General features: G+C 39.3%; 1 protein-coding gene across 1 annotated transcript in view; it reads left to right on the plus strand.

Moving 5' to 3' along the window:
* The first annotated feature begins 1,212 nt into the window (after positions 1-1,212).
* Positions 1,213-11,280, plus strand: part of NMNAT3 (nicotinamide nucleotide adenylyltransferase 3) — a 15,542-nt gene continuing 5,474 nt past the window's right edge. The window contains exons 1-2 of the mRNA XM_010009439.1: positions 1,213-1,321; positions 8,503-8,686. Of these exons, the coding sequence (XP_010007741.1) occupies positions 1,213-1,321; positions 8,503-8,686 (293 nt within the window). The remainder of the gene's footprint in view (positions 1,322-8,502; positions 8,687-11,280) is intronic.

Genomic DNA, 11,280 nt, shown 5'->3' on the forward strand with positions numbered 1-11,280 from the left:
GATATACAGGCATGTGTGATATACAGGCATGTGTGATATACAGGCATGAGCCTTGCAAAGATTTCAAATCCTAGGGAGAGAGAACAACCTGGTCTAGTGGGGGGTGTCCCTGCCCATGGAATGGGGTTGGAACAAGATTATCTTAAGGTCCCTTACAACCCAGACCATTCTGTGATTCTATGATCTAAAAGTTGGATTCACAGATAAGTATGTGGGGGACACCTGGTTTTATCATCCCATATACATTCTGGATCGGTTGTGAAAAGAGCTATGCAATAAGTATCTCCAGGCACAGTGACTAACTTAAACTGCTTGCTGCCACGTTGTCATCAAGATGACTGACATTTTAACTGAATTATATAAGGGTCTTTGCAAATGCACCTGTAAGGCACCAGCAGTGTTGGCTCCCCACCCATTCACCCTATTCATAGCTTTGTAAGGCTCATGGTGTTTTCCTCTAACAGGTATGGTTTCTCCCCCCTGCTGCTCCCTGTTGTTGACCCACCATCACTTGGTCTGCCATCGACAAGGAAACTCCACAGGTAATTGCTAATGACCTGGCTAGCACATTTTGCTGGCTTGCCAGCTAAGGAAGCCAGACCTGTAGGTTTGGGCATGGCATATGGGGTTTTGCCATATGTTGCAAAGGTCCTTTGTAAGAACTTTTAAATCCTCTGCTTTTGTAGCCGTTCTGTGGGTTCCAAAATTATTACTAGGGGGTTGACAGACAGAACAAACCCTTGTTTTCTGTCAAAAGCAGGTAAAAATTAAAAGCTATGTAAGAAATTTGACAGGTTTTAATAATAGTGACAATATGAATTTCTATAAATACTTTCTAGCCATTTCTGTATGGGGGAAACAGAGATGTTGATGTCTTCCTAATTCTGAGCAACCTGATCTAGTTGAAGACATCCCTGCTCATTGCAGGGGGATGGACTAGGTGAGCTTTCAAGGTCCCTTCCAACCCAAACTGTTCAATGATTCTAATGAACATCAGAGAACACATGCTTCAGAGGTAGTGCTTCCTGTATGCTGGGATCATACAGAGGAATGATCTTCTGATGCGTTACTGATGTTCCAGGAATACACAGGTCTGAAAACAGTGCTCCTTTTACTTAGGACCAGTGGGCAGACTGCTCTTTGTCAAGTTTGTCTTTGATTTTAATGTTATCTTTTTTCTTTAGGGTGGAGCTTTAATGTTTTGGTGTCATAATGAAGAGCAGGATACCTCTCATTCTTCTAGCTTGTGGCTCCTTTAACCCCATCACAAACATGCATATGCATTTATTTGAGCTGGCTAGAGATCACCTGCACCAAACAGGTCAGTAAGGCGGTGATAGGATCACACTCCTATGGTGGTTTACTGTGAAAAGGAGGAAAGATTTTTAACGTTTGCTGTAGATAAGATGTTGCTGTGCAGCTGGCTGAATTCTAATATGCTTTGGTGATCATTCAGAATAAAGATTTCATGGCATATTCAATAAAGAAAGTATAGCATTACCTCTTCCTTTAGCTCAGTACATAAACAAGTTTCATAATGAATGTATTCGTGCAAATAAAGTGGAAGTTTTATCAGCACTTTTAGGATCATCTTCACGGAACAGGCAGAGCCTTGTGAAAGAATACACCCAACAGCTTTGAAACCAAGAAGAAACATTTGCGTTCACGTTTCATGCTTTTCTAATACATTGTGTTTTAATACGAACAAGTGTTAGCGGTTTTGACAGCTGGGTGAAACTGGAGAAAAGATGAAACCTTAATTACTCATTATCCATCTTCACTAAGAGGTACAAGTTACCTCCCCTAGCAAAAGCATTTCCTCATCAAGAAGATCAGAAAAGTGAGATGCTGGCAGGCTAGAAGGTTTTGGCAGCACAGGAGAAAGGTGGGTGAAATCATGAACCTCAGCAAGAATTGGAAGAGCTGCTGAGAAGCATTGCACTGGAAGCTTGATCAGCTGCTTAGTTGCTGAGGCTTGTATTTTTTTCCATCTGGCAGCTAAAATACATACATATGTTTCTGGAAGGAGTTGGAAGGGAATTCTGGTTTCTTGGGACCTGACGGAAGTTCCTAGGGAGGTGGTTCAGTAGGAACCTGAACAGAAGATAACAGTAAAAGGAATTTGGCTGTCAAATCGTGGGGATGTGGGGAGAGAATCTGGAACCCACTGATACTGTTGCGTGGTAAAAGCAGCAACTACATGTTTGCCATGTACTGTGAGAATACTTAAAATGATCAAGTCTGGATGCTTGTTTTATGTTTTCCCACCCAGGAAATTGGTCATTCTCTCATATTTTTAGTCCTGTTTCCACTTCTGTGGTTACCTAGGGAAGGAGAGGAGAAATTGGAGCTTATTTGCTGGGAAGAAGCACTAGTTGCAGACTGGGAGCTGACAGTGGGGCTGCAGGACCGTGGTTATACATGTCTAAAGTTTGTTTAAAGTGAGGTGGTGGTCTGCTGTATTTGCACTGATTCCCTTCTTGGTGGGAATAGTGCACTTTCAAGCTAACATACGCACTGAATGCCTGGAAAACTAACTAGGAAGAGTGAAGAACTAACTAGCATGAGGGGTGATGTTCCTTGGGCTGGGAGAGTGTGACTTCTGGTGCTCCTTCAGTATTTCTGCTCAGTCACAGATGTGCAGAAACGAAGAGTTGTGCAATAGCTGGAGTTGACTTGGCAGTCAGGTTTTACTGTTACGAATGACGTGACTGTTTCTGATGTGCATCCTGACTGACATATCCAGTAATTCTACCTGCCAGCTTTTTGCACATCACTTCAGTTTTAAATGCTATTTGATCTTATTGTTCATACATCCCTATTTTAAGAAGGGAGTTTTATTGAATTTCTGATACTTTAAGCAGCACCTGAATTTCACTGCTGCATGTCAACTAAGTCACTCTTTTTCTGTTAATATCAGTCCATAAATCTTGTCATGCTGCCTTTTAAATACAACAGACATAGCTATGTGTGACTGAATAATTATTCTCTTTGTTTGGATTTTGTCTCTACTCATGTCAGTTTGACTCTTCACACATTCTCACGTAGCTAGAATTGTCTCAGATTCAAATCCTTGTTCTAAAAATGTTTCTTGAAACTTGCACTGTGGTGAATGCCTTTCCAGTCTGTTAATACCTAGTGCCAGATGCTTTTATTTCTCTTTATTTATCATTTGACTGCAAAGTCCAAACAAATAGTACTAGACCCAATCTATGTAAGATGTTTAAAGCCTTGTTTCCGAAGTGTTGCCACTGGAGGATACTTACATCACCCAGTTTCCAGTTAAGACCAAAAGGGATAAAGGGCAAGGGAGTGGGGTATGAAAGACAAGATGGTTCTACCTGTGATGAGACAGATGCAAGGGGGAGGTGAAGGACAGTGAGTTACTCTCTTAGGAAAACTTGGGGAAAATGTGACACAGTCAATAGGTTGTGTCAGATGCAGCACTGGGCTGCAGAGCTGAGAAGTCCAAGGAGAAATTAGTCACTAAGCAGCCCTGGGAATCTGGAAGTTTATGGTGTCCAAGGGGTGTATCTGAATAAAATGGACTGATATTTTCAAGAAAGGGCTAAGAACAGATTGGAACAGCATCAAATCAGTATAAATAGAGACTTCAGTTTGGTTTTCGTGCAACAGTTCTGATGATAATTGGAATTGAAAACAACACAAAAAAACCCAGTTTTTTGATAGCGTGTATAGTGTTTTGATAGTGTGTACAGCAATATAGATACATGACTGGAATAGGATCAGATCAGCAGTAGTTATTTACTACATATACAATAAACATTGACAGACATTAGTTAAAATTAACTGAACTTAAAAAATGAAACGGAAATAACTTCGAGGTTTTTTGTTTTCATGGCAAGATTTGCAGCAGCACTTGTTTAGGTAGAGCAGTACTTGGCTAAAGGTATTAGGCGTTAGCCTTGAAAGGTGCATTCAGAGGGATGCATGTGTGGCTGAGTGTTCAGAAAGAACTAAAGCTATAGAGTGCACTTTGCAGAGGTGCAAAGCAAAGCAGCAAAAGCATAAATCTGAAGACATCTCAAGACATACCACATCCCTGTGAAAATGCTTCTGTTACATAAAGCTCAGTTTTCTGAACACTATTATCAGTGCATAGTTTAGGTCCTAACATTTTTCTGAATTTAAGGAATGCTTTTCTAAGTGGAAGACGTTTGGCCATCTTTCTGTTCCAAAAGTTTTGTTGTCCTACTCTAAAACCCAACAGAATAAGGGGTGGGCATCCCCTGCTTACAGTAGTATTGGAGTTGTGCCCTGTATTTAAGTTTGGAATCCTAGTAATCTCTTTTGTAGCCTCTCTGAGGAGAATCATTGCTTCACAGTCATGTTACATGGCAAAAATCAGCTTGGATGAGAGCATTTCAGAATAAGGTGCCCTGTGAGTAGAGCTGTAATACTTTATTATTCACATTGTTACTCTGAAGATTGTGGTTTTATCCTTCCTTTCTGGAGGATATAACTCGCTTTTATAACTGTCAAGATACTGCCTTTCCTCCTTCTTGTCCAAATCCAGTGACCTCTGTAGAAGTGAAGCTGCATTTTAAGGTCTTGATACAAAATGTTCATTATAGATGTGATGTGTGGAGATGACTCAGCATTTGTATGAGGACTGATCATTGTGCATGCTCAATTACTCAGCTGTTGGAGGAGCTCCTGAAGTCGCAATGTATTTGAGGGGCTGGCTGACTAGAGGTAAATCTGCATCTTCAGGCCCTGTAGATCACTCAGACAGGTGGATATGATTGATGTTTGTCCAGATACTCTCATGGCATCTGTCACTACAGTTTTTGCACACCTCATCTAATTGAGTGAATGCATCTTTCAAGCACTCTGAAGTGGTGAAGGTGAAGTTATCCATCCTATGGAGAGCTATCCTAGAAGATTGTCCATTACTGCTCTGATGTATTGGTTTATGTTGACTTTCAATGCGGTGATTGCTGAATTGTTTCCCCCTTTGGTTTTTCTTCTGTTGAATTCCCTTCACAGAAGTTGACTGAAGTAGAAAAGCTTTGTCTATTATCTTTTCCTTTTTCATGCTTGGCAATCTCTACAGACATGTCATGGGAAGGTAAGCATAGGATGGCGTCCTCTTGGTATTTAATCTAAACAAAGATGTTAGCTATCCCTCCCTCCACCCCAGTTAATTATAGCCTATAAATAAAATTAACATTTTGGTTTAAATGGAATGATGAACAGTCTTTGTATTTGCTCTCCTAGCATTAGTAGGGTGAGAGTTCTGGGAGGGTAACCTGATATTTTGTGGGTTCAAGGGAAGCTGTTACTATTACTTTAATACAGAATTTTACTATGGTTTTAATGTATGTCACACATAGATGGCAGATTAAAGAAACTAAACAATCCAGTTAACTCTATTCATAAAAGCAAGTGTGTCAGTGGTTATTTCGGTAAAGAAATGACAAATATGTTCATGTGAACTCTTATTGCATCTTAGATGGTTAGAACAGGAGATTGATCCATTTTACAAGGAGTCACACGGATGAGGGGTAATTGGTACGAGTTACTCCTGGGGACATTCCAATTAGACAGAAGAGGAAAATTTTTCCCAATGAGAGCAGTCAGCTGTTGGAATAATCTTTCCAGTGAAGTGATGGATTCCCAACACTGGACAGTGTTAAGACTTGTCTGGACAGGGTGCTGGGACATGTAGCATAGGTCATGCTTTGCCTAGAATGGTTGGATCAGACGATCCTCGAGGTCCCTTCCCACCTGGTCTTCTGTGATTGCATTATAAATATTTTCCTTCTGATAACAAGTTTTACATCATTTTATGTTTTGCAGTAACTACCACTTTCCTCACAAAGGAGGACTGACTCCTCTGCAATCAGAGTGATTTTTGTTATGTATTTGATGTTCAGTATGTGCTGTGCAGTAAAATTTAAACTCTTCATCAGACTCATTTTGTTAAATCTTAAATGTATAGATAATTTTATGCCCTTAGAACAAGCTTTTTGAAGCAGAGAAAAGACTTACTCCTGGACAAACCTTCCAGAATCCAGTCAAAAAATTTGGTATCCTGTGTACTGCACTTGTTCACATTAATACACAAAGAAAATGAAGTTAGTTTCTTACCCAGTGCTGAAAAGGAAACAGGGGCAGTGTCCAGGAAAACCCCAGGAATATGGATACACGGCTCAGAAACCTTTGATAGGGGAGTTAAAACCTGTCACTTCATAAAGGTGCGTGGGGTTTGCGGGAGGCTTTTTACTGTTTGGTTCTCAGTGGGGATTTTTTTGCTGAGTGCTTGGGCTGGTGGAGTTTTGGTGTTTGGCCTTTAGAGTGGTTTGGGGCGTTTTTGTTGGGGTTTTTTGTTGTTTTTTTTGGGGGGGAAGGGGATGTTTGGGTGGTGTTTGGTTTGGTGGTGTAGGGTTTTTTGGGGTTTGGGTGTGGTTTTGAGTGCAGCTGTTGGCTTTTTGGTTGGTTTTGGCTTTTTTCCCTATATGGGCTTGAAACAAATATTGGTATCCACAGGAAGGGAGAATTCGCATATTTGAGTTGGTCACATTTGAATAGGTGAACTTTTAAATTACCGAAGAGGACACAAGTTATTTAGAGAAAGTAGCAAGATATTCTTCTATATTTTGAGTGCTAAAGCTTGTATTTTTAGGTGGAAGGCTCTTATGTGTATCATGTTTGCGTAGTGCTAGGTTACTCAGTTGTGAATCATCTCAACAAGTTACTGTATTTTCTTTTGGTACCTTAGGTGTTAGTAACCTTGATTTTTCTCTTCCAGTTGGCTTCATTTCTGCTTTGGAACAAGCTGTTATGGCATCAGAAGCTCTTATCTCATCCAATTGATGCAGTTCTAGGCCAGACTAGAGACTGAAATCTTTACAATTCACAAGGCTGTGGCAGAATTGCAATCGTTCTTGGCTAGCATGATCTCACACCATTTTCATTTTTACATTTAATATATTAATTTAAAATATAAAGGAACAATTTGTATCTTAGAAACTGAAAAGAAAGGAACTTAAATATGGAAAGTAAAATTCTTGTGTAAAAAACCCCCCATTTAGTAAGGGTAATATTAATGAATTCAAACTGTAATTTATTTCCCTTTAAAAGAGAGTTTGTTACAGTGTTGTATGTTATCAACGAGCCAGAGAGTAATCGTTGTTCGTAAGTCAAGTGAAATTATTTCCAATTTCGGGTCAACAGATGGACTTAATTATATGCACATTTTTGCATGGTTCTGGAAAATTTTATCAGGCTCTGTTGCCCATTTTGCCTATAATGAGAATGTTTTAAAACAGAGGGTAGTTTGGACTCAACATTTCCACAGGAGACAGGCCTGTGAATCTCAATGGCTCTCAGTGCTATTTTTTTAAGTCCAGTTTGCTTAAGTTCTTCTGAAAATTTTACCCTATTACCTCAAAATAAATGTGATATTACTAAATTTTCATTTTGGAGTATTAAATTCTCATGTGCCAGTATCAGAAATCAAGAGTCCAGGGGTATCATTCGCATTACAAAGCTATAGAAGGAACTTGCTGCATTTAAGAAACAGTTGAATCTGAAAAAGGAAGATGATTTCACTTCCCTTCAGTATCATATTTACAGTTATTTAGAATGTAAATGTTACTTGTAATAACTTTGTTTCATTTCTGTTTATATGAAACACCCTTCTTCTCCTCTCTGTTTCTTGAGGGACATGGCTCATATCAGTGCTTTATTTCCTTGTGGATTTATTTAAATGAGAGCAACATTCTGTTTGCTGATTTGAGGCCAGAACTGCAAAGTCTCACAAAAAGAGCTTGTTGTGTTAATGATTACATTGTGTTACAAGAGTAGAATAATATGGGCATATTTTCAAATTTAATTAACGTGATCAGCCAGATAGAAAGGGTCTTTAATGGCTGCTAAGCTGATGTTTGGACCGTAGTGCTGTAAGTCTCATTTTAGACTCCATTAGCCTCATCTTTGTTCTTCTGATTTGTCTGAATCACATTAATCACAGCGGCAGCAATATGCCGTAATTCCTGCTTTAACACAATGAAATGACACAATGATTTTGATAAATAGCAGGCATCAGATCCTGAAGAACAAAGCCGTGGTCATTTAAGTCATCAATTGCTCTGGCTATAGAAAAGCTGAACTTCCTGGAATATAAAACTTAATAGATCCAGCAATTTTGATAGTTTGCATCATAAATTATAAACATGTCTGAAAGTCGTGTGCTCATCCAGCTTTCCTTTTAAATCATCTAATAGGTTAAACATATTGATAGTAATTGTGAGCAGTTCACAGAGGAACAAGAAGGTTACTTTTTAATGTAAGTTGCTGTTTCTATATACAAAATAATGCCTAGGTAAGTTTTCATAGCCTTGTATAAATTTGAAGTTAATGATGCTTTGAAGAGATTGGACTAGATGAGCTCTCAAGGTCCTGTCTACCCTAAATTTTCAAGATCTGTGAAGATGACTTATTTTTCTTTTATTCTTTATGTCCTTTTTTCAAAAGGAAGGTATCAGGTGATTGAAGGCATAATATCTCCTGTTAATGATGGCTATGGAAAGAAAGGCTTGGTTTCAGCAAGGCACCGGGTAGCAATGGCTAAGCTAGCCCTGGAAACATCTGACTGGATTCGAGTTGATCCATGGGAGAGTGAACAGGAGATGTGGATAGAGACAGTAAAAGTATTAAGGTAATTACATTTTTTTCCCTTTCTTTATGAAGTTACTGATTGCCAAAAATCTGTCAGGCTGCTGGGTTAATGCACAGACCTTCCTCCTGTAAAACCCAAGCAAAGCAGAATGTATCTGTTTATGACATCATCTGCTATGAGACAGAGTATTATACGCAATGAAAAGTCACATCACTTCCCTTCAGAAAGGCTCTGTAGTCAGTATTTCCTATCTGGAGTCTCTGCTTTCCCAATGCAAAGCTGGCAGGCTTTTCCCAGACCTGTGCAATGCTCCACAGTGCCGCACTTGAGCCATTTCAGTAGTTAGATGCATGTGGGAAGCCTCTGCCAAGAGAGAATCTTGCAGAATTACAGTCACTGTAAGAGTTCTGCAGGAAAGTTCTTGGCTCTTATTTCTCTTGTTTTTAAGTCTCTAAGCAGGTAATATAGAGATCTTAATCAGACAGTAAGAGAGTTCACAAACAAACCTATTCTTCAGGAGCATCCCTGTTCCAGATAAGCTGTGTTAGCATTGTTACGCCTGCAGGTTTATCTATTCACACATCCTTGGTAATGGTAAGTTAAACCCAAACACATAACTGCTGCTGTTTTCTTCAAAATCACTGAATTTGCTGTGGTTTTGTGCTGGAAGGAAAAAAACAAAAAACAATTCATCCAAAACCTGTTAACTTGATGCAAGGACCTTGAAACATTCCTTTTGCCTGTATGGTTGGTCTTGGTAATAAATGCATTATAGGGCAAGGTATGAGAACACAAACTTCTTGTGCTAGCCACGTTTTGGAAATGCAGATGCTGCAGAAGTCAAGAGATCCCATTAAAGTGAAAGACTTCAAGGTTGTCTTTCAAGAAGGCAAGTGTGCTGTAAGAACTATCAATGATTCTTCATTTCCATCCACATTTCCTAGGTTACTTACTAACAGGAAACAGTTGCTTGGATAGCTTTAAGGCTCTAAAATGTGCCTTGCAACAACAGCCCAGAAAGTTCTTATGACTCTCTGTGAAGGCAGTTCAAAACCAGACCTTTCATTTTACAAAAGCATATATAAGAATACCCTGTATACTTACAAAACAACTAGTGGAGCCTTTTACTTCTGCTCTTATTTGCTTCACTGAGTGAATGTAAACATCCAGTTGCTGCTTTTGCCTCTTTCCTCCAGCTAGCTGAATAGGATTGGGGTGGGAGGAAGACTAGGCAACATTACCCTGTCTTTGGAGAAAACTTCTCTGTTCCTTTCTCTAATCATAATTGTATTTTCCGGGGTGAGAAATCACCAAAAGGTCTGTCCTGCAGCATTGGTTGGGTATGGGGTTTTGGCCCTAAACTTCTGTTTGGTAAAACTATTTTCCTCTGAAGAAGCAGCCATAAATCATACAGATGAGGTGACCCTACTTACAGAGGCTTTGATTTTGCACAGCTCCAATTGAAGTGAGTGCTACTTGCAAGATCAAGTTTAGACCTTTTAAATCCACTTCAGCATCCTTTAGGATAAGAGGTACAGTAAATAAAACCTGTGTGTATCAAATTCTGCTCAGGGAAAGTAGTATCAATGTAGTATGAACAGCCAAACTTCCTGTCTGCTTAGGAATTAAACCTCTAGTTTTATAAATAAATTATTAGGATGCCTGTTAAGAAGAGATGAGCTATACTAATGAGTTCATAGTCTCATGCTGGACCCTCTCCCTTGAATGGGGAAGCAGCATCCTGATGAAATAGCACCAGTAGGTATTTTGGGTTTATATTGTATTTTAACCATCATATGTGAGTATTAAAGAAGGAGGTGGCTTTAGGGGTAGACCCTTACCAAGTCTAAACAGGCAGTGGGTTACTGTGGAGTTGAGCTTCTTCACAAGTGTTGAACGTTAAGGAATAGATGATTCCCTGGTCAAATTGCTGCCTTCACTATAAGCTCCCTCAGGTAGGAAACTTTAGTACCAATAGACAGATTTTGCTATTGCAAGGCAAAGGCAAAAACCATTAATGTACCTAATGTCTCTTCCTATCAGTATTTTGAATTGTACACTTAACTGCAGTAGAACATTGTGTCCTGAGACACATCATGGCCTTTTCCTACAGTGCTGCTTTTACCTTAGAGTGATGAAAATGTCATATTTAATCAAATTCAGTGGATTTTGCAAAAGCTCCCACATAGCTATGGCATTTTAAACAGCAAAGCTCATATCCCACTTGTGGTGGTGCTGTTAGTTGCTTGTTACACTACATGAGATTTTGGACACTATCCCAAGGCTTTTTTTGGAGGGGAAGAGGGAACACAGCAGAGCTATTTCCCACTTAGCTGCTGTTTGTGAATATTCTTCTTAGACAAGAAAACAGTATTGTCAGTAACCGAAGAACTACATTCATTCCTCTTGTAATGTAGATTTGATTGTGGTGCAGACAGACTGTGAATTAATTTAGAATTGGCAAAGATCTCTGTTACCCAACTTTGGTTGAATTGTCATTGTGATTTAATTGTACAGTTCCTCAAAGCTTCACACACGGTTCAGAAAATGTTTGATAAACTGACAGATTGGTTTGTCCTTTTTGGTGTATCTTTACCAGAACCCTCCCTGCCCTAACACTTGAAGTGCCTGCT

Source organism: Nestor notabilis, unplaced genomic scaffold (assembly GCF_000696875.1).
Source record: "Nestor notabilis isolate BGI_N333 unplaced genomic scaffold, ASM69687v1 scaffold8232, whole genome shotgun sequence".
NCBI classification, from domain to species: domain Eukaryota; kingdom Metazoa; phylum Chordata; class Aves; order Psittaciformes; family Psittacidae; genus Nestor; species Nestor notabilis.